This window comes from Brienomyrus brachyistius, chromosome 11 (genome assembly GCF_023856365.1).
Source record: "Brienomyrus brachyistius isolate T26 chromosome 11, BBRACH_0.4, whole genome shotgun sequence".
NCBI classification, from domain to species: Eukaryota; Metazoa; Chordata; class Actinopteri; order Osteoglossiformes; family Mormyridae; genus Brienomyrus; species Brienomyrus brachyistius.
Genome location: NC_064543.1, coordinates 24871425 through 24896189, shown reverse-complemented (window position 1 = coordinate 24896189; position 24765 = coordinate 24871425). Strand labels below are relative to the sequence as shown.

General features: G+C 37.9%; 1 protein-coding gene across 10 annotated transcripts in view; it reads left to right on the top strand.

Annotated features, from left to right (window-relative positions):
• The first annotated feature begins 2275 nt into the window (after positions 1 to 2275).
• LOC125704240 (liprin-alpha-1-like) overlaps positions 2276 to 24765 on the top strand; it is a 61845-nt gene continuing 39355 nt past the window's right edge. For 5 of the 10 annotated variants that reach the window (XM_048969654.1, XM_048969657.1, XM_048969653.1 and 2 more), the window contains exons 1-2: positions 2276 to 3307; positions 14240 to 14503. In XM_048969654.1, the coding sequence (XP_048825611.1) occupies positions 14240 to 14503 (264 nt within the window). In that variant the 5' untranslated portion in view covers positions 2276 to 3307. The remainder of the gene's footprint in view (positions 3308 to 14239; positions 14504 to 24765) is intronic. The other 5 variants (XM_048969658.1, XM_048969655.1, XM_048969650.1 and 2 more) reach the window with 2 other exon arrangements.

The following is a 24765-nucleotide window of genomic DNA, read 5'->3' as shown; positions in this document are numbered from 1 at the left end:
TCCAAGAAGAGTCATCTCAGCCTAATCTTGTGATCCTTACGCAATGATCAGTGACGACAAGCAAAGAGGGCTTTATGGGGTCATTTTGTATCATGTGTAAATGATTTCAGCTGAGTACAAGAGGCACAATGCTCAGCATTGTTTTTGGTGTGCTAAGTTCAACAGCAGGTGCATTACGGCTGCACTGTTTGGTGAAAGCGCCATAGTGAATCACTATGACTATAATGAATTCATAGATCTACAAATAGATGCCACAACATATTTAACAACTTGCAGTTTTACAGCTTGGACAAAGGCAAGAAAATCCAGTGACTCCCTGATGTGTGCCACGGAACAGCACGGAGATCAAATATTTAGCAGTCTCTCTCTGATGACACTACTCAACGACACCACTTTTGTTGTGGTCACTGAGTTACGATGAGTGTGGTGATGAGTCAGACATATGAGGCATCTTTCATTTCATTTTTTCACTATGCTAGTGATTATGCAGCACTGCTGTTTTTGTCCAAAATTAAATAGTGTAGAATTGAGGAGCCTGAGCTGTGAAGTAAAGTGCAGCAACAAAACATTATTGGTTCATTTTGAAAATGCTGCCTCTGTTTATTTTTGTTTTCACTGTTTGTATGAGTTAGATGTCAGGTTTGTTGATGGAAAAGTTCTCATCTGAGAATATCTAAAAAACATCTAAAAAGGCCAATGTATAAAATCAAAATGACAACAAAGAGAAATAGGGCAAGAGGACAAGTAACAAGGATTTATTGTGAGCAGTTATCACATTGAGGGCTTTACACAGTTTTACTCTGCCCTTGTTTCAGAAAATAGTAAGTAAGCAAGTACGTTTTATTTTTTGCTAACCAAAGTGCAGTACAACCCTCAAGATAAATAAAACAAGTGGCAGAAATAAACAACCAAATATAAGCAATAATTGTCACAGCAATATACTAATCTACAAAATGAAGTTAAAAATGTAAATCAGCTAAAACTTAAAGAATTCCAAATTAACAGTGGTAAAGTATAATATTTAAGCAGGATTAAAAACTTGTCTAAAAAGGCGGGTTTCAGTACTAGATTTGAAAATATGCAAATTAAGACATGTTCATCATTGATAATTTCTGCTAAACAGCATGGATAAAAACAAGTGTTCTGCTCATTTGGGGTGCAGTGCTTCATGCTTGTAAACATTTAATATTGTAGGATTGAAACACATACACCAAGTATACATTGTCAAGAATTTATCTATTCACTTCTATCAAGCTTTATAAATAATTGGAAACCCTCCTGTAATATACAGGAAGGCTCTATAGCAATTAAAACAATTTTATGGTTTCTGGGTTGTAGACTGATCTTATCTGGTATCTGGGTGTACACAAACAGACTGGCCTGAACTATGTAACCCACCCTAAAGAAATAGTATGTAAATAAAAGCATACATCTGACCCCAATTTGTATCCATAAATGATTAAGGTATTACACAAAACTGACACCAACACCATTAGTGATTAAATTATTCCTATTGTGTAAGTGTTTTGCAGTGGGCTGATGTCCTAAATGATGTATACGGATTATGTCCTTTATTTCATGGGATAATTTTGGCATAGCTTCAAACATAATTTGAGGGGTTACTAAAATGAATTTTGGGCAATATATCTGCACATTTTGTTGCATATAATACATAATTTATATGGCATTTCAAGATCATATCTGTTTTAAGTAGTTTTAATGTAGCTACTAGTTGAAAAGCATATTCGAAAATTAGAAACTTTTTTATACATAACCGTTTTATGAGTGAACAAAAATCATTACTCGAATACTTCATGAAAATTATTAGAGCGCACTACAATTATACATAATCGACAAAGACTAAAATTAAATGACCATTTCTGTATATTTTAACAGATTACAAGGTTTCGCTGAGCATGTAGTCTGTCCAGGAGGCTTAGTATCATTGAGAAGATGTCAGTCTACCGACGGTTACAATAGAAGCAAAACTGAACGTCAGCGTCGTCTTTAGTCAAAGCTTTTCACATCCCGATCATTTTCTTAAGATTCCGAGGAGACAGATTTTTAAGAGCATACATTTAATATCAATATAATTGATCTTACATATTTTTAAGAAACTCACAGGTACCGAAAAGAAAAGTTCGGTTTTAATGAAAAATAGAAAGTACGACAGTAAAGGCTAGAGATGGCGCTACATACCCAGCCGCGCGCTCCGGTCTCCGCGCGCGCTCTCGTCACCGGCGCTCAGTGATTTATCGGCAGAGCCGGAAACGGCAGATAACAGGAGCGGGGACTCTAACGCCGAGTGGAAGGGGCCCGGTTTGGCAGAGCCGGCATTAAAAAAGAGGGGAGAAAGGAAGGAAGACAAAAGGAAACCTAATTTGTGGACGGCAGTTGGATTTATTATCTCTCAAGCTTGCAGAGAAGCGCGTGGAGAGCTCTCTTCTTTTCGGTTGAGGATAAATTTGGGAAAGTTAAAGGTCCCCCTGTCACCCTATCGGCTCTCGGACTCTTCCAGGCTAGTGTGGTGACGCGGCTTGAAGATCCTCGACGACGGCCACTCACACCGAAGCAAATACCATATGGATATTTAACTTTGCTTATTTTCCCACACGGCTTTCTTTTGAACGCGGAGGCTGGATTATACTTTCTTTTGACGTTTTTCTTTTCAGGATTTCAGGATTTTCATCGATGGTCGTTCGGCAGTCTCTTGGCTAGCTGCTAGCAGTTACTTTTCATCCCAGGCGTTAGCTAGCCGTCGTTAGCTTCGGCTAGATATGAGCGCCGCTGTTAGCTAGCTTGCTTCCCATCTGTTTTTCCTTTGCCTAGATTGAGTGTAGTTTTTTCCAGGGTTTTCATTTTAACTCACTGCCTCCTGGGCAGGTAAAGTGAGTAGAAGCTCGGGACCATGTCTAACGTATCGTAATACTTAAAAAAACGCAACTGGAGCTTTCCTTTAAAAATATTTAAAATATTTAGCTATGATTGCTAGCTAGCAGGCAATACTGCAAAACCCGAAAAGTGCCGGAAAATTATCGCTGTGTTACTTGTAAGGCCTTTGGGATCTTTTGCTGTCTGTTCGCTTGGATAGTTTTAAAACTAATTTAAAGCATTTTTTAAAGGATTTTTCCCCCTTGTTTAATGTTAAGGCACATGCTCGCTCTTAAAACTTTTATGATTATTTTTCTAGCTGCAAGCTAGTTTATTATAAAGGGAGGGAAACCGGAGTAAAGAACTATTTAGAAAGTTACCCCAAAACAAAAGGAGAAAGTGGACCTGACAAAGGCACCTCATCTCTGCTGGCAAGGTAACCTCCATTCTTTAAAAAATAGGTATTAAGATTTGAATATATAATGAACTTGGATGTTTAAATGTATTAAGGGTTTAGAGTTTGGGAATTTTACGAGACTGAAATGTTTGTAAGTGTTTCTGTGGATTTGCTTTGTTACCGTTATTGCAGTCCTTATTCTTTATTATTGTTATACGGATAGTATTGTCAACATACAGTTATTAGTGATGATATTTCCGGTAGACACTTTGGAAACATCCCGTAGCTCTCGATTGTATTATCAAAACTTTTTGAAATAATTACTTAAGATATACTGAAACTCAGATAAGCCCTTTTTCAGGAATAATTCAATACCTGAGCACAGTGTCACATGTCGTGTGTCATCTGAACTGATACCATATGGCCTAGTATGACTGAAGTTGCTCTGTAACGTTTACTGCTCTGTATGCATATTTAGATTGTATACCTAGTAGATAAAATGTAGGTAAGGTTCGTGTGATGATTTATAAAGGCACGTTTTTGCTGTAGTTACAGCTACACTGCAACTAAACTTCGTTTTGAGAGAAACAACAAAGCATGTCTTTGGATGTTATAGGATTGTTCACTAAACTTTAACCTTGTTTCTGTTAGTATACTGCATGCAAATGATAACCAAGGATTGATAACGCATACAACTGCAAAGCCCATTCTATACCAAACTACACTTGGCTACTCTTTCCATAGATCCTATAGCAGGCATGTTGCATAATATCCTTCTAACTGTACTTTGACATTTCAGATGGACATGATTTTCTGTTTATTGAACGAGTTCACATTGGTGAGATCATTAACTTTTTAGAAATATGTCATTTTTGACAAAGAACAAACCCAGGTAGTAGTCAAATATACAGTGACCATAAGCCTTAACCCACTTTCTTTTGCGAATGTTGAAGACTCATGGTAGTCATGTGCCATCTATCAGATCTTCTGCATTTTGTAAAACGACTTTCCAGTTAAACTTTGCTCTGAATCAGCATGATCTTATTGAAGAACATATGGCACTTGAACGGGTGAAATAAGGATAAATTGTTTTTGTGCATTTCGGGTGCAGGTGAGTAAAGGAGTTATTTGTTAACCGAAAGCTTCAGTTGCTGAAATGTACTGATCACCATGCTAGCTTCAGGACTCTGGTCATTAAGCTGAATGCAGTAGAAAATAGTTTGTAGAGAAATACTTGTGTGTTTATGGGAAACATCTACATCGCCATGTTTCACACTGGATTTTTCAGTGTTTTTTTTTTTTTTTTTTTTTTTTTTAGACTTTGCTCGGTCGGTCATCCATTTGTTGTATTTGGTTGAACTTGCTTTATCTACCTAGATATAATTCTAGTCAGCTTGCAATTTCACATAAATCGGTACCTGTGTTAGCTGGAATTGTTTCTTGGTACAGGAATTGGAGTAGTCCTGCTGCCTCCAACACGTTCTTGATAAGAAGAAAACTCAAAGTATTGGATGGATCTTTTTGAAACTTGCAGAGTTTGAAAAATGTGTCATTGTATGGGTGATTAACTGGGACTGACTGAGAGAGACCCCCCCCCAGATTGAAGCAATGGTGCTTAATGACAGCAAATGGAAGGGTAACTTGGATAAATTGTTTATCCTTGTGAACCTGATAATTCTTCATTACTCTGTTTTACTTTTTGATCTTTGAATCTTATTCCAACTTCTCAGAAACCTTTTGGATGAAAATCTACATGTGATAGGCCTCAGACAGACTGCACCAAAACTGAAGCATCCACGGAATAATTTTAATACAGGGGATATTTTTTGACAGCTTACCAGTTGTAAGCATGCTCATCTTAACTAGTTTTGCATTATAAGAAATAGATGTAATTAAAATATTTTAAATGCTAATATAACAACTAGAGCTGCAACTGTTTATTTTTATAATCGAGTAATCTACAGATTATTTTTTTATGGTTATTTTATCCAGTTACTCAATTAAGTATTTTGTTCAAGTGTAAGAATAAATGAATTTGTACTACCCAGGTCTTTGAATAATCAAAGAGGTTTCCATGACATGAAAAGCCAAAATTATTTAACAAATTTGTGAATTCAATAAAAACAAGATTATTCAGACCAAAATCTGAAGTTTGACATTTTCTCTGTCCACATGATAGTCCACAATGTACAGAAATCGCACTCTCAAAACATTTACAAATATGGCAATACATAATGTCCCCATCTTTGCCACCTGCTGCTAGCAGAATTAGCTGCTAACGGTTAGATCCCCCTGGGATAGGAACTGGTCAGCTATATTAAGAAGGACATGTAGCTTATAGTTGTCTATTGGGTGGCAGCATTATTGGGTGAGTCCATGGATGTTTCTTTTGAGTTGTTGTATTGTGGTTAGCCTGTAATATTTCCGTTATGCTTTGCAGTATTGACAGATGACTCTTTTTAATAACTTCTAATCTGAAGTGCTCACGTGCAACTGAGGCTTTCACTCTTTTTATTTGGATTCTCATCTGCTATGCTTAGTCTTTATTCCACCATATGGGTAAGTAATCGAGAAGGCAAACTGTATAACTTTCAAATCAAGCAATCTAGTTTAATCAAGGTGTCATGACAGCTCTACTTGAATTTGTATTTCGTGGTCACACAAAATTGTGTAGAGCTTTCGCAGTTAGTTGACGTCGATGTTGACACTGAATGCTTTAAATCGATGCATCGTTTTTTATTTTAATAAAATTACCTTTTATGATTTCTAAGACGTTTCATTACAATAAGTGTTTTCCTGTAATATCACCGTAATTATGGGAGTAATTCAAATTACCTCAAAACAAAAAGGTAGTTTTACACTGTGCAAAGTGTGGTGGCATACCATGGTGGTACTACTGCTATCCATGAGCACCGGAAGAGAAAATACACAAGTGCTAGTCTAGACCGGCAGAACAAGCAAAACCATTGTGTTGTCTATTCATGTTTATTGAATTGCCATTAGTACGGAGAGCTTTTTAATAGTTTTTGTCCTTGTAGTTGCTAAACGCACTCATAATTAAAGCTGTACAGTTGTCTCCTTGCTGTATTAGAATCTCCATTTAATAAGTGTTTGTGAAATGTTTAGACTACAATCTGGGGTTATTCTACTTGGATCGACGTTGTCAGTATGTGCGTTCATGTGCGATAGAACTAGTGTCGTTATCATAGGCTAAAACTGAAATAAACACACTAAATGAGAAAATAATTTGTGAACTGAAATAAAAATGAAATCCATATTTACAAAAAAAACATTTTGGACTTTAATCTGCGAGAAGTACCGCACACCACCAACATCTTTTTACTTTGTTAAAGCACAGTACTTCCTGTTTTAAAAAATGTTGCCCCTCGTAATGCGTACATAGACTCACTGCCGCGTGCACACTCACAGCCACATGCTGACGTGGTTAATAATTTGGCCCTTGACAAAGTCACTCAGATATTTATTCCTGTCCATTTATACTGCATTCAACATGTCGTCAACAAGTACTGGATGTTAAGTGTCCCATCTAATATATCTCAGACCTTGACGTGCACCATTTTTACTAGATAAGAGATGCACCAGTCGATCGGCCAGGTACCGGAACTGGTCGATTTTCAGCATGTTCGGCCTGAACCAGAGATCGCCTGGTCAGTCTCATGTATCCGTTTTACACACACACCACACGTCATACATGCAGGCAAAAGCCTCACAGCTGCATGCACATTCTCAGCCATATGCTGATATGTCGATATCACGGAAGTTCTTCACTGTTAGTGAAGATGATACATTGCTTGGCATTTGTAATACATCAACCCCCTGCTCTATAATGTCTGTACAGTATGAAGGTATGAAAAAGCCTCATCTTAATCTAGCTTACTAGTGATGTAAAAATTGTACATGCATAACGTGGTGTTCTTATTGATAATATTACCCTCTACCTATTATTTGGAAGAGAGAACTTAAGTGTACTATTTGGAGGTTTGTAACCTATGAACCTCTTTATTTTAAGACAAGTAAAAAAAGAAAAAGGTCAGTGTCGTGATATCTGGTAAATTTAAACATGCTGGAAAACGGTATAAGTAACTGACATTTGTTTTATTTTAATCTCTTGCACCTGTTCTTATTTGGTAAAGAAATATATCAGGTAAAGTTGGATGTACTGAAACTCATTTTCAGTACCTCTTTCTAGAACAGAACACAGAACACTTTGTTTATGCTGTCAATTATTGTTCTTGGAAAGAATTGGGATTGACAAAAATCTGTATTGGCAGTCGCACTTGCAAAAAAAAAAAATCTGAAATCGGTATTGGCCAAGAAAATTGCAATTAGTGCATCTCTACATATAATAATTTTGATACTGTATTATGTGTTTTAGGGCTGAATGATATTGCGAAGTTCACATTGCAATACTTGAAGTTTTTGCAATATTTAGGAATCGGAAAATTGGCTATATAGTTAAATAGAACTTGACACCGTTTGTCAAAAAAAAGTTGTTGGTGTTGACCTGAATTGTCCCAGCACACACAAAGCAGTGCTGACAAATCATTAAAATTGCTTGCTAATTCAGTTTCCAGTGACTGAGTAACAATATTTTAGTGCAACCTATTGATGATTTGATCCCAGCAGACTATTGTGTTACAATTGCACATGTTTGAAATGCCATGTAAACATTGCACATACTTCAAGTCTGCTGTGTTTGGTAGCACTGTAGCCACACATTGCCGCTTTGTATGAGTACAGTTTGCATATTCACCCTGTGTGTGCATGGTTTTGTGGATACTCTGGTTTCCTTTCACTGCACAAAAACTTGTAGCCTAAGTGTACTGGTGTGTCTAAACTAACGGTGTGTGTGTGTGTGTGTGTGTATATGTGTATATATGTGTGTGTGTGTGTGTGTGTGTGTATATGTATATATATATGTGTGTGTGTGTGTGTGTGTGTGTGTGTGTGTGTGTGCGCGCCCTGCAATGGCTGGTTGGTTCCTTCTTTGCACTAATTATATTATAATAGAGATGCGCTAATAGTTTTCTGATAGTTGGCATTGGCCTGTTAGAAATCAGCTTATATTTACTGCCCACAATTCCCTTTTAAAATGGTGACCCTTATTGCTTTGTACACCCATGTAGTACAGTTAGAAAAATGTCTGTGCGGAATTGTTTTAATGTTAGTGGAAACGACACTAGAAATGCATTTTTTTTTAGCCAACACTGATTTGCAAAAATTTAACATCATCCTCACGAACACAACGCAACATTTGATCGCTCACCTTAAGGCAAGACGGTAAAGAGTATGAAGAGTTTCTGAAGAATGTATTCTTTCCAATAATGAAGGCTGCAATACTGCCGAATAATGCTAGCCCGCCAGTAATGCAAGCATTTAATAGCAAAAGAAAAGTGCAAACTCAAGATATTACTCAGAAAATTGAGTTTTATCACACTTGATGATTAGCTCTTCTGTTGTAAATATTATTATATAATATGTATACAGTTATAAACGGCGATGAACATAACTGGTATGCAAGTATGCATTGACCTTACCCTATTTATTTTATGTACATTTGTGCTGATATGAATTACCATACATTTTAACCTGTATATGCTAATTCGTACTTAATTTGCAGTATAAATATATACCTGTTACACTACCAGTAAAACATTTTGCACATCATAACCTTTGAATTATTATTTTTTTATTCTTAAGCACTGGAAAGTTGAGTGAACAACTATAAGTGATAATACCAGTCAAAACAAGTTTCCTTTATGACATGGAAAGAGTATGTAAGAGTGTAAGAGTAAAGAGTGCATGTCTGACATCCTATTAACTGGTTATGTGGTAACTGCATAGTCAAATTCTAGGCTGTTCTTTAACTGGTTACGTTTCATGAACCAGAGCAGTATTTAATGTCCCTTGTTGAAAGTGCCTCAATTTTCCTCCTCTGCTGGAGGAAGGTTACTTTGAAGATATGGCATTTTCTTGCTAATAAAGTTCTTCAAATGGTGTAAGTTTATTTGTTAGCAAGAAAATTGTGTATTTGTAGTAAATGTTTAGTAACATGGACATGTAGAAAATCTGTGTGTGGAAGAACTTGACTGGTAGTGTTCCTGGTTATAAAATAGTCAAACCTCGGATTGCGAGCAATTTGGTTTGCGAGTTTTGCAAGACGAGCAATAATTTAATACATTTTAGCTTGATAAACGAATACAAAATAACCCTCTTCTCTCTCTCGTCTCCCTCACAACATCCATGATTCTTTTCAAAGATAAAACAAATTAACCTGCACTTTATGTATTTTTACTTTTATATTTTGTATTAATCATTTTTATATTAATTCATTCCACAACCTAAAAATATTAACTGAATTTCCATTATTTCTAATGGGAAAATTGGCTTTGATATACGAGTGCTTTGGATTCCAAGAACGTTTCCAGAACGAATTATGCTTGCAATCCGAGGTTTTACTGTATAGTGTTCTGGGACTGTTGTATGACCAATTTGGTGTGTCTTTACCAAGCAAATGAATTCTTTTTCATATTTTTGGAGCGTAATGTAAAAAAAAAATGTATTTGGGTGGAGTTATTCAAGGAACCTCGTATTTGGTATTGTGATCAGTATCTGTGTCGCATTGTGAAATAGCAGATTATCTGCCGGAAGTCTCTCTATCTGTGCATCATAATATATTATGAACATAAGCAATTACTTGATGGATTGTCAGATTCGGTAGATTACTTGATTTTTGATATAATCGATGGTGAAAATCCCTGCTGTTATGTCACAGAAAATGTTAGTCATAGTGGAAATGAGAAATAGAATTTAAATATTTAGACACTTGGAGTGTAAATAATAATAATAATAATAATAATAATAATAATAATGACACTTTAAGACATGGGCATTAAAACATTACATAAATACAGCTTACCATGTAATTGGTGGTGAAAGATTCTGCAATTGGGCATGTAAGTGGAATGTGCAACAACGAAACACTCTATTGCCCCAAATAGAAGATGACTCGCCACTTTTTGGCAACTATCTTTAAGAAAAAAGGTTTTGGAATACCAAATCTTACCTTTTATAGAGAAAAATAACTTTTGAGAAGAACATATAAGTTAACCAGCAACCACAGGCAGTCAGATTACAATAAGTGCAGCAACTTAATAGCATAAACAGCAAACATTCCAAAAACAAATGTATTATTTGGGGGGGGGGGGGGTTTAAGATATTACAAACTCCAGCACACTTGAAGGTAGAGAATGTTTTTGATTCAGCAGACTCACATTAAGTGGGTAAATGGTTGACCCATAATAAGACTATATGACAGCTGTGTTAATCTGCATGTTACTGTCTTTACTAACAGCCACTATCAGTGTAATATTAGCAGTAGCACAGCCAGGGAAGCCAACAATTTACACAACACTGAGGGATGCATTTCCAACTTTCTCTTTTTCAGATGTATTTTGAAAAAAATAGGACACAGCTTTTAGTAAAAACTAGAACTGTCATGATTAGGTGATTGAATTTAATTAATTGATTACTAAAAAGCACTGATTTTAAATTTTCCTTCTTGATTACTTGGAAAATATGGTGGAAGGAAGATGCACATAAGTTTGAGAGCTCCAATTTAATACCCGTTAAAAGTAAATTAAAATTGTCATCTAAGTATCGCAAAGCAGAATTTAAATAATATATTAAAGATACCTGCAGTGCAAGGATATTTATCTTAAACATTCAGGAAAAAAAATGTGAGGTTAACCATAGATGTGTGCCATCTGTCTTCATGGATTAGCTTTGCCTGTCTTTGTGATCACATTGACTTAAATTATTTTGCTTAATATACTTTTTATGATTCCTGTTTGTCAAAATAATAGCTACTATAACTAAGGTCGGCCCCATCACTTGGCTTACATAATACAGGGTTGCCAACTTTGGTCAGTTGGCTGACGTGAGATCTTCAATTCGAGACAAGTTTGCACACGCATTAACATGTATGTAGCAGTTTTATTACTTTGTAAATATTCTGCATGGTTTGCAAACTACCCCAGCGCTTTAAATGTAACCAATTTCAGGTTTATAATGGAATAATATAGATTTGGCGTAAGGTTAGAGTTGACAGCCCTGTAATACAGAATGTGCATAAAGAGCTCATTCAAAAGCAGTAGCAGTAAACTTTAGGCAGATTTTTTTTTTTACATGTACTAGATAATTTTGAAAAGGAGCCATCGACAGAATGGAGAGGTAGGTTGCGGTGTTGCTGGAAAACGCTGGTTTGTGTGGGTAGAGTTTGCATGTTCACCCTGTAATGTTAAATTAATTGATATTGCACATCCCTACAGTGTTGCCAGTGGGAGAAAATTTGTAAATTTTTTTCATATATATTTGCTAGTTTTAAAATAGAGCTCTGGCATCAGTACTCATATCGGCCGATACCCTCTGTTCAGTTATCAGGATCTTATCTGCACTGAAAAAGTGGGATTCGTGCACCTCTAGAAAAAATACTTGTACTCAGCTGTTTTGTATCTGGCTTTAACTCAAAATTCTAAGAATTGCTTGATCAGATGCCTTGAATGGTATGGAATATTTAGTAATTTTATGACTGATTACAGTGTTTCCCCTAGGTTTACAGCTTTGGGGGGGATGGGGGCTGCAGACGGACACAGACAGGATTCATGGTGTTCATGTGTTTCTTTAATGACAGCAGTCAATATAACAACTTAAACATCAGAACATTTCTTTTTATGACAATTTGACAATTCACCACCCTGGGAGTGTTTAAAAATAGGGCTGGGACGATTATTTGACGTAATGGACGATGTCGATTACAAAAGTGTGTAGACATGGAATTTTAGTGTCGATGCGTTGTGTAAAATCACGTAAATGTTTTGTGAAGTAACTGCAATGCACTAAGTGATAAGCTAAACATATTGGAAGGGAAAGTACTTTTATTCGGAAGCATGTTAACACTGTTCTTTTAAGAATTGAGCAATAAAACAGTCTGCTAATAGCTGAACTTTACTGTCCACCTGACGATCTCTTCGCCACTCGAGAGCTACAATATATTATTTATTGGACCTGCGACATGGTTTTCATTTATAATACAAAGTTATTCCGCTAATAAGCTGGCTAGTTGCTTCACTGCTGGCACCGTTAAAAGTATATCAATTATAGACTGAATTCCGATATAGTTTTGTCTAATATCACACTGTTTTGCAAGGCATGCACTGGCCAAACATGTAGCACTTCTCTCAAATATTTATGAGAGATCTCCTACCACCATACAAAAAGGAAATTTGCTCCCCCCCCACGCACATGAGGCAACATGGCTGTGTCTACCAACAGAGCTCCGGAGCCTCTGGAGAAACGTGTGGTAAAAAAAGCTTGCATGCAGTCTTCCAAAGTTTGGGAATACTTCAGTCATGACACCTTTTCTGCACCTCTACTGTAGCTGATGTTAATGACGCTGTTTCAGTCGTTTTATATTTTCTGTTTACTTGTTCTGTAATGTAAGAGAGACAAATTATCGTTTGACTACACATACACACTAGCCTAAATCGTTCCTTGTTCACTGAAGTAAGCTTAACTGTTACCTTTGCTAGTGTTTGTTAAAAACATGTTTCTCTAGTTATGAAATCATTCCATGTTTTAGCATCTATTTCAACATTAAAGTCAAATTGGTGTAATGAAATAAGTAAGAACTATTGTAGTGATTATTAACTTCAGTCTGACAGAGATTCAATAGGATTTCTAAAGATTTGCCTTTTGTTTAATAATGCTCTAATATTTAAGAAATGTTTTAATAAATTGAAATGTTAATGAGAATTTCAGGTGTGTGGGGGGGAGGGGGTGAATTGTCGTATTAACTGACCAACTTAAATATATTTAAGCAATTGTCATCAAATCAATTGAAAAATTAGTTAGGTTAGTTGAGTAATCGGAAAAAAATATTCACTAGATTAATCGTTTAAAGAATAATCTTTTGGGACAGCACTATTTAAAAAATGCAGATATTTTTGTCTGCTTCTAGGTGGTTGACGCAACATATTTTCTGACGCGTGCTTTCCGCTGGTGGGAGTGTGCTCACCTATGTGTGCGCACACGTGTCTGCGCACACATCAGGGCGGAACTTTGCCATGCGCGATACAGAGAGCAGAGGAGAATCCTAAATGCGCGATAGTGTAGAGAAAAATGGCAAGCTGTTCTGTAAATAAGATAAATAACAAGGCTATTTAGTTTGTTTAATAAAAGGACAACGTATAGACCTGTTCTATAGGAAAGGTAACCTTAAATGATCTGTTGTGATTTGTATCTATGTAGAAAATAAAATTAAATAAACTTGACCTTCAAGGGGGGGGGGGGCAGGTGCCCCCCTAATATAATGGTAGGGGAACACTGGCTTAACCTCTATATAAATATATGTGTAAGTTTACATTTTTTTAGCCTTTTTCCTTGTGTTGTGCACTAAACTGGGTGGTAAATGTGATGAGAACCTCTCTGGCCTTTCTGTTTGCTGTAGTGGAATATATATTTTTTTAAGAAATGGTCTTTGTACTGAAATGGCAATAATATCTTTTTGTTGCCTTGGATGCTTGGTTGCATACTTTGTGTCTTGATCACCTAGGAACAGTGAGCATCAGATTATTGGTCGGTTTCCTGTGAACTTGTTTGTTACATTAATTCTGGGTTGTGTTACTTTGTTCTTTCTTGTCACTGACTAGTGATGTTCTCGTTTTCTTTAGGTTAATCCAGGTAGTGACCAGTGCTCCATCTCTCTATCTCACACACACAAACACGTGCGTGCACGCATTTATATATAGCCGTAACATTTTTCTTTTTGCCTTCATCCTTATGGTTAAAATTATTTGACTCATTTTAAACCTTAAAGAAGGAACATTTAAGCGGCATATTTTTTGCTCAGTGCATTAGTGCGACAGCTGAACCTTTCGTTCTCTTTCCTAGATGATGTGCGAGGTGATGCCCACAATCAGCGAGGCAGAGATCCCACCAGGGGGTGGTGGCAGCTGTGGTTCAGGCTCTCCACTGCAGTCAGACTCTGATGGACACTTTGAGTCTCTCATGGTGTCAATGCTGGAGGAGCGGGACCGACTGCTGGAGACGCTGCGTGAGACCCAGGAGAACCTTGGGCTGACTCAAAGCAAGCTGCATGAGGTCAGCCATGAGCGTGATGCACTACAGAGGCAGCTCAATACGGCTCTGCCCCAGGTGAGTTTCAGCTCCCCCACCCTCTGCACTCTTTATTACGGGATGTGGCCCTTTTATTGAATGGGTTTTCATTGATCAGAGGATGGCAAATGAAATGGTCCAGAAGTAGTCCATCACTCTTAAGGTTACTTTTAAAATGTTTCCTTGCTTGCATCTGAAACACCAGGTAAGATTATCATTATTATTATTTATTTATGTCCATTTATTTATTTAAAGATTCAGTACAATCCTGGGATATTGTGCAATCCAGCATTCCCTGTGACCTCCCTGTGGCTTCTGTCATTATGATGTTTATTGCACAGATTTGACCAGAACAATATGCTATCCTTCTACATAAGAGATACAGCTGCTGAATTTTAATTGATGATTGTCGTACAAATAATTTTTTTCTGTTCATTTTTTAGCACTCAGCTTAGAGTTGGCCTAACCATAGTTGAATATTACACATACACCTTATAAAGAACTAAATATTGAATATTTGAATATTTTGAACATAAATGCATTTGTCTATTAAGCTTTGTAAACAAATGGGGGCCCGATATGATGACAACAAGTAAGTTGAACACCTGGAGATAAACATGGGGTGTTGTCTCTTCCCGATCGCATACCATCTGACTGATTTTACACTGCCCTGCATGTTGGTTATCCCGGCCCCACACACAAGTCCCAGCTGTCTTTCCGCTTCTGATTGACTGAACACACCTGATCCAGGTAATCAGCAGTGTGTAGGGCAGGGATAGCTGGAAAACAAGCAGGGCATTGGGTCCCGAGGGGCGAGTAACCACTGCCGTAAAGCAATACATGCAAAAATTTCTTGTAGCAGCACAAATGCGTATGTATTTTAATAAGTGTGACAGACCTAGCTGTAGGTATCTAGATTTATGATTAGAAGTTTGGTAGTCCAAGTTCTTGTTATTGAAAGGAATGAATGGAATTTCTTCAAAAGAAATATTTACATTTCTGCCAGAGAATTGTTATGAGCAATATGAATGCAGTATTTTTTTTATTTGGGGTTTCAGTTTGGCAGATCTTTGTCATTATGGAATTAAACCTGTTTTATGCGTGTGTGGTCAGTCTTTATAGATTCAGGTATTACAATCCGTAAAGTCTAGACCTTCTAGTCTGTGTGGAGTTTGCATTAGTGTGTGTGTCTGTGTGTGTGTGTGTGTGTGTGTGTGTGTGTTTTCCAGCTTTTATAGTTTCTTCCTACAATCCGAAGACTTAACCAGACTCTAAACAGGGTACGCAGTTAGAAGATGGACAGCCTGGTCAAGGAGCCAAGCTCTGCTTTTTCACCCTGCCTTCCATCAGTGATTCAGTTTCTAATTGGCTGTGGTTAATGGCTTGTGAGGGATTAAATTTGTTTATTTTAATTGAAAAACTTTTTTTTGGACTGTGAGTTTCTCTGGATGAAAAGCAATTTGTCAGATTAAACAGCATTTTAATGTTGTAGGCTGATGAAATATTTATTGTGTTCCTCTGGAAAATGAACCTCACGAAGAGCCTGAACCCTGTGGATAGTGTTGCTTTGCCTGTCAGATTCAGTGCACTGATCTATGAGGTTCTGAATTGGTTAACCAAGTATCTTGCAGCATCCTGGTGCACTTGCCTTAAGACCTCCTGTTATAAGATCATCAATAAGACTTGCCACAACATTTTTACTTTCATAGGAAGCAAAACTTAGCTTTACAGTTTTAATGATTGTTTTGTTTTTCAATATTATCTAGTATGTTAAAAGTTTGCTGCTGCTTTTGGATGAGCTCTGCATGTGCTCTCCGCCTATCAATCATTTTTGTACTTGCTGTCAGACTCGCTTACAGACTGTATGGTGTGTTCGTTAGAAATTTAACAAAAATAAGTGAGAATGACAAATGCAATCAAGAACTGGGGTCTTGTCTCAAAATTTCATCAAGAAAAATTGTGTACGCGCAATAATTGGATTTTTTTCTGACCGGGTGTACACACGTTTCCTCTCGGAAACGTCAAAACTGTTTTGTAAATGTGCATGAGCCTGAAATACTGCCCAATTTCTCCCATGAATGGTCAGTGCAGATGAGCTGCATGCTCATGTAATACGCAAATCAAGCATTTCTGGTTGTAAAGCCCAATAATAGCAACTGTAAATTTAAGACAAGAGCAGAGGAATAGTGAGGTAGAGGCACTAGAAAATGTTATATTTGAGGGCACGTTTCACAAACACAAAAACGTGTAGTCATACATTTTCGAGGAATTTATTGGCTATCGTACAGCTGTTTCTAGTACTTCTGCACTTTTTAAAATTTGATGGCTAATTGTATTTTGTTGAAATTCTATTTATACTGTGTGCAGTGATGGAATCTGTTGAATGGTAACCCATCACCACTACTGTAAATTCTGTCAGCAAAATGGCATGGAAAAAGTGTTCGATTCTGAATATAAGGCACTTTCCCACTGCATGAACTTTTTTCAGAAACCAGGAAAACTTCTGTTACATTCCCACCTCAGGAAATTCAGCCCAATTGTAGTTCCTCTGGTGTGCCTGAACCCCTTCTTTTTTCCCCTATTCCGAAATATGACAAATGCTTTATTGTCATTGTACTTGCAATGAGATTTAGTTTGGAAAACACCAGCAGATGCACAGTATTCTTACAATTAGATTCTGAAGCGTGTGGGTGTATATGTATATATGTATATGTAAGGAATAATTGACTCCGGACCGTTGAATTATTAGAAAATAATGCACACCCGAGGTGGTAATGCGGAGTGGCCGTTACACCTCGGGTGTGCATTATTTTCTAACAATTCAACGGTCCGGAGTCAATCATTCCGCTTATACTACGGTTGCCACACCTCAAGACATTGATCAGATGATATATTTCAAGGGATTCGTCCGGTTTTTCTACTTAAATCGCTATTGTGAGTAGGATTATTTCTTCCGCATCTCATCCAACGACTCTTTTGCTAGCTCCAAAACGGCATTTTAAAGCTGGCAATGGAGGCTTGAGCTGTTGATAGCAGACTAATGCAGTTAATAATGAAGTTATTAGAAAGAGAGCGAGAGAGACAGAGACACAGAGAAAGAGAAACGGAGAGAGAGAGAGAGAGCTTGTATGAATTAGGCTACCTCTGTGTGTCCCTCAACAGTGTTCTGAAGCACCGTCTCTAAACTGTAAGTCTGCTTTAAGATGCAGTGCTGTTATTACCTTGCTAGTGAGAAATGTCATGTATAGCCTTTAAGTTGGTACACTAGGCTAACTAATACTGCTGCAGCCCAGTTGTTGAAAGTTTCATATTCACCGTAAATATTAAAATTTACTTTCGGAAAATCGTCTGTCATGTTGTTGTTTTTGTTAGTCCTGTGTGCTGTATAGGTACTGTATGCTAATTTCCGTTATTACAGTTAACTATGCGAAGTGATATGGAACTGTAATGCGGTCAAGAGAGCTACCTGGAACTACGTTCGCCGTGCGGTTATCTGAAAATAATTGCACACCTCAGAACGTTCGTCAGCCAATCAGATTAAAGCATTCAACGGTCCCGTAGTATAAGTATATATATATATATATATATATATATATATATATATATATATATATATATATATATATATATATATATATATATATATATATATATATATATATATATATATATATATATATATATATAAAATGACACACATATATACACACACACACACAAAATAAGGTGCTGGTAAGTTAGTTCACAGAGGTAGAGTTTTCAAGTGGACTAAATGCACATACATATAGAAATTGCACATGTGGGTGGGGTATTGCTTCAGAGATCAGTGCTGAGAGTTCAGAAGTGTGATGGATGTGATGTGAACTGTTCCTCAGCCGGGTTGTGCGGGCATTCAGGGTTTTGTAGCGTCTACCAGATGGCAGATGTGTAAAGAGTTTGTGTCCAGGGTGGGTAAGGTGCTTGATTATTTTTTCAGTTATCCGGCTGCACTGGGCGCGATGGATTTCTTCCAGTGATGGAAGCTGGGTGCCAGTGATCCGCTGGGCTGTCCTGATGATTCACTGCAGTGTCTTCCTGTTCTCCGAGTACCACGCAGTGATGCAGTATGTGATCACTGATTCTATGGTGCACCTGTAGAAGTTCACCAGGAACTGCTGTGGAAGTTGTGCTTTCTTCAGCCTCCATAGGAAATGGAGCCTCTGAAGTCATTTTTTGGCTATGGCTGGTGTTTGTGGTCTGTGACAGATCACAGCTAATCTGAACCCAGAGGAACTGAAAGCTCTGAACCACCCCCACCTTCTCACCACCAATGCTGATGGGTTGGTGGCCCCTTTGCTTCCGTCTCCTAAAGTCCAAAATAGTTTTTTTTTTTTTTTATACTTACCAAGAACTCCTGGGTGGGTCTTATAGCAATAAATTTTGTTGATTGGTTGACCCCAAGCACCGACACTAACTTGAAGGTTATAGAGAAGTGCTGTGGAAAACCAGGAAGTTGTCCAGCAGAAAGTAAACAGATGGAATTAATTTTGTAACTGTAATTTTGTAACATGTAATGCATTAATTTTTTTGCCTGTATGTATCTCTGCATTGGAAAATCTGATCGGTAACCAGTATATTTCTGTCTAATATCACTGATACCATATTGAAAATTGCCAGTTCTTATTAGTGGAATATTGTTTTATTTTTGGACTCCATGATCCTTTTCAAGGTATTTGAAAGAATTTACCCTTGATGGTAGCAGGAAGACCCTGAAAGCTATGAGCATGTGATTTGATTTTTGGTGTCCCTGCACAGGTGTTTTGAGTAGTCATTTGTGATGTTCCCCTCTGTTACTTGGCAGTAAATACCTTGCATGTTCTCGTATGTGGTATACAGTTTTTATGATATCCTGTTGTATGAGCAATGCAGGTATGCAAGTATTTTCTTGATTCTAGAGCTGTCATGATTACTTGAGTTTTTTAAAAGCATTGATCACTCTCCTTGGTTACTCAGCAATATAGCATAAGAAAGACGGTGCACAGCAAATAAGGGTTCAAATAAAAAGTGAGTCTGCCGAATTGAACACTTGTATTGTCCAAAGAGCGTTAGTGGTGCCTGCATGTTGTGGTGCCAGCTTAATGAGGAATACTGGCAGCTTATTTAAAATACATTTTTTGTGTAGATAGAATGGGTTTAATGTCGAAGAATTAGGCTGTTTGGCAGGTATGAACTTGCTTTCTGGTCCTTTTGGTCCGTAATCCATAGATATCTTTACAAAGGGTGTTTTGAAGGCTTTTAAGTCTCTATCATGACACCATTATGGTGGATGGATTGATTGATTGGTTGATAGTTTATGCCACATCTATAATAAATCAATTGGGGATTCATTCTCAAATGTCATCATAGGGTGTTTCTAGTTCCATTCATAATGACAAGTTAGGTTATGTGCAGAACTGCGACAAACAAGAAAGCTGTAACTTAGAATAGTAGCATCAGCATAAACTGTTCTTCCACAGCAGAGGTGGTGATAAACTCAAAACCAGTGGCTTTGTTGCCTTCTACCATATAAGGACAAAAAACTGAATGAACACCATATCTTGGACTGGTAAACGTGCTTGTGGGCTGGAGACTTTCTGCTGGAGATGTGCCACTGCCCTTTGTGGCAGAGCTTGACACAGTTTGTACAAAGGTGTCTTGCAGATTTAAAAAAAAAAAAAAGTTACAACTGTCACTAAAAAATAACTTGCCTAATTATGTCATATAATTAGGTGTTTAATATTATAGGTCGACCGATATGGGTTTTCAATAGCCTGTTCCGATATTTAGGAGTCAGCGCCAGCCGATGGCCAGTATGCTGCCGACTTAGTTTTTTTTGTCAATAATTGGACGTTTTCCCCTCTATTTGCACTTGTGAAATCACACAACAACAAACGAAACACAAAATTTCTCAACTTAGCATTTATTGAATACTGACTGTAAATTTAAATATAAACTTAAATAGCAAAAGCAATACAACTTGTAAACAATAACAAACTTGGCTTGGTGAAATGCTGCCATACAGGATTAGATTTTTGTTCAGTCATCAGACAGCATTTACTAAAACAGAACAAAAAAATGCAAGGTTAGTGTTTATTATAGCGCCTTCATCTTCAATTCATTCTACAATTCCAGTATTCCATGCACATTAAAACAATTACACTCTAATATATTTTGAAAGAAGAAAAAACACTAGTAAGTGCATCATGGTATGATGAGTAGTGTACAAGGCCCAAAACCTTTCTTTAACATGTTGTTTATGTTGTTAGCAGACACAGCTTACAAGCCAAACTCACTATCAGAATCTATCGATTGCAGAAAATAAAATAATTTTGTTGTATTACAGTCTTGTATTCAAGTTCAATGCAAGCCTCTAGTGATTATGGATAAGCCTGTATAAAGGATAGACGTTTAATGAGGAAACTAACTGCGCAAAGTCATGCACTTTTTATCTAGACGTCTGACAAATTGTTCGAATCTCCGCTCTCAAATGCAAACAAGTTGCACAGAAGGACTATTGTCAGCATCAGCTCAAGTGAATGGTAACCAGGCTTTCGAACAAACAGTTTTCTCCGCCATGCATTGTTCTTAGCAGCTCTGTCTGAGGACGGTGCTGTCTGTGCTCGGGGTAGAGTAACGCAACTCTTACCCTGCAGTGTTTGATTGAGCTACCTGCTCCACCCCACACACAGAGTGAAACTCTCTGACACAAGAAAAAAAAAACTGAACTGATATAATTTGGCTGATATGGTAATTAAAATTTTAACAATTAAAATGATTTTTAACAATTAAAAAAACATCTGAGCCCACCAACAAGCACACAAAACTGTCAGAATCAATGATCCTTAACCTTACATGTAAGCTATACAGTTGGTTGAAGGCTCATTATTACGCCAGTTCCCCCCACTGGGTTAAGATGAGATGGGATTCTCGGAAGGGGTGAGCGGTACACCGGTGTCATAGTCATTACTGGTGTGATTGTGCACCACGATATGGATTTGCCTTGTATCGGTAACACCGTGAGAATTCTACATAATTATACAACAGCCTATTTATAAAAAATAAAGCTTTTTTTTCAAAGCTTCAATTTAAATCTTACTTGTCCTTTATATGGTATATGTAACTTTTTTTTGCGTTTTTTTTCCCTCTATTACTAAGGGACAACTACCCAGTTAACACTAGAACCGCCCGCTTCCCATACTAATGAACATCAAACTCAACCTCCAAGCAATACATACTTAGGCATATGCAGCCCTTTTGTTTGCGCTAATGTACTGTTGGTGTTAATAACAGCAGCGAATCTAACACCCTTACTCAAAAAGCCATGAACTTCCTAACAGAGTGGCTGTTCAGTCCTGAAATACTACGGCTGAAAAGTTTTCAAACGCAGTATTTTGTAAAATGTTGGATAGACAGTTAATTGGTGACGACATCATGTTTGTCAAGGTTTATATTAACAGTATATAGTTATTTTTTTATACAAATCAACTCTGGTGAAACAAACATATATTTTCAGGGTTGCCAACTCTTACGCATCTGGTGTGGCACTCACAGTTCGAGACTCTCACGCGCACGCAAGTAATCCTATGGCAAATCTATATTATTCCATTATAAACCAACCCTAGCCACATCAAAAGCGTTGGGGTAGTTTGCAAACCCTACAGACCATTTCAAAGGTCAAAAAAAATCTGTTGCATACATGTAAATGCGTGTGCATGTGTGTGTACCTGTCTTGAACTGAAAATCTCACTAGTCAGCTGACCAAAGTTGGTAACCCTGCGTTTTATTTCACATGAAACGTAAAATGAACTGTTTTTGGCTGAAGCGGCTTGTCATTCCCTTTGCATTGTTACTCCAACAATTATAAAATAAATGTCACTTTTTGTATCCATCTGCCGTCCAAAAAGTTCAAAATACCGTGATTTTAGTAATAATATTATTGCCCGTCCCTAATTCTCTTTCGTCAACCTCATTCTCCTGGTTTTTGTCCCTTCTGAAGCCCTGTTATACCGTGAGCTATGTGTCAACGTTGTTGTGTTAATATATATGCCGATAAAAGATGGGAGAGGGTTGGTGTACAGTCATACTCCCTTGGTCTTCCTTCCTTCTGGAAAAGTCCATGGAGGAGGGGGGGCTGTTTCTTTTTGTCCCAGTGAGCCACCAGTCAGGCCGCTTCTCCATCCCCTTCATAATGCCTCCTCGTCTCCTCTAGTGGTGCTACTGCTGCAGAACGTGCCAACATTTGTGTCCTGTGAAATGTCCTGCACTCATAAAAGACCAGTGTTTTGTGAAACTAACCCACCTTGATTTTCACTGGCTATATAAGTGATGCAGAATAAAATCGTGTTCAGTTGTGTCATGGATTGTCATCTGCTGTTAAATGAACATATGTTGTTGCTTGTGTGAAATGATGTATGGATTAGCATAAGCTGCTGCCACATTTTCTGAATCAGCCTGGTTCCCGGGTGCTGGTGAGCCAAGCTGAGCTGAGTGGGAAGATTTATGGTATTTATATTGCTGCTGTACTGTGGCAGCTTTGTGCTGCTTGGAAAGCAGAGCCCCCTTCACGTGATTGGCCTTTTTCCATAGTTTTCATCTGGTGGAGAACAGGCTTACTGGTCTTGTGATGACAGGAGTTGAGCAGAGAGGGTAAGAAGCATTTAGACTAACATGGGTGCTCCTTTGAGAGAGACTTTCTTCTCTTTGGCCTTTAATAGCTGCTTTCTCGCAAGTCTTTTCCTTTCATCACTGTGACTATGAATCAGCAGAGATGTTTCCATATTTGTGTGTTAACAGTGGGGCTGTTCCACTGTTATGGATGTGACATTTTCAAAAATGCCTCCAAGCATGGATAAGCTTAGTATGAGTGAATCAGTTTTTCATGTAACCACTTGGGTTGAATATAGATACATCCTCAAATTCCATTCATTAAATTAAATGTTCAAAATAAATAGCCTTTTATCAGTTTTGTGGACGTGACATTTGTGTGGAATTGGCTGTAAATGTTGTTGGCATCTGACTAGTGGACACAAACTTTGGAAAAACAATCATACAATTGCAAATCTTTTATTTCATGTTGATGGTTCTTGGTTTCCTGTCACTTTTTGGTTGATTGTGTATATAGGCTGGGAAACCTTTAAGTTCTTAAGCCCTTGTTAGATGCTCATCTGAAGCTGGTTTTGAGAAATGTTTGCTTAATTTTATACTCCGTGTGGTGCTGTCAGAATGCTAGACAGTGGGAGACTAGAGAAACATGGCATGACCAGAGATCACACACCACATTCCCACCGCAGAGTTCTAACTTAATTTCTCTGGGAATGAATGGTGACTCGGCCTCGCCCACACAGTGCCCTGCCTTTTTTTATTGGGGCTTCACACAAATGCTTTCTTCTACTTCTGTTCATTGGCAATTGTTTGCTCTGCACTGTTAGCATGTATAAGGGCTGTGTGCCATTCCTTGCATTTCACTTATTGTTTCCATGTAAAATACTTTGGTGTGAGAAGGCAGTTTTATTTGGATGAACCTTAAACTGTTATCCGTCCTTGTATTACAGAGCTGGTGGATATAGCCCACATGAATTATTCAGTTGCTGGTTAAGTGCTGGGCAGCAGCGGTGCCTCCATGTACTTGAAGCACTGCAGCCGGATGCTGTGGCAACATGGCGCCAGGGCTGGGTGGAGCAGACAGATCAGGGGCCTTGCTAATCTCAAATCTTTGACAGCTGGATCCCTCGGAATTAAAGCGAAAGCTGATCCGTGAGTGAGGGATGGTGTTCAGAGGTTGTCTGAGAGCCCTGCAGACCTCCCCATAATGGGCTAGGTGGAAAGCTGACCAGGAATCAGCTGCTGAGGTCCCTTTGCCCGTCCCATGTGGCCCTGGTCCAGGCTCGAGCTCGTGCCATCTCAGGGCTTCTCCGCACACAGCCTCCCCTGACGTGGCCAGGCTGGTAGCAGCCAAGGAGAAAGTGGGGCTGCTTCCATGGGGCCAATGGTGTTTTTCCCATCATCTTCTGCTCCTTATTGGGACATGCTCGCAGGCTGAGGCTGGGTCTGGAAACTCATAATAGTGAGATGAGCTGTGTGAATGTGTCAATATGTTTCGCTCCCCCTTGTTTCCAGAAAGTCTAAAAGGCCAGTGTGATTAAATTTGACACTTGCTGGCATCCCTCCTGACACCCTGCCATCAACTAAAATGCAGCCGCATGCTATCCATTTGTTTGAGGAGACATTGGTCCAAATACTGTGGAAAGTAGTGCAGCTGAATTACGATTTTGGAATGTCATCTG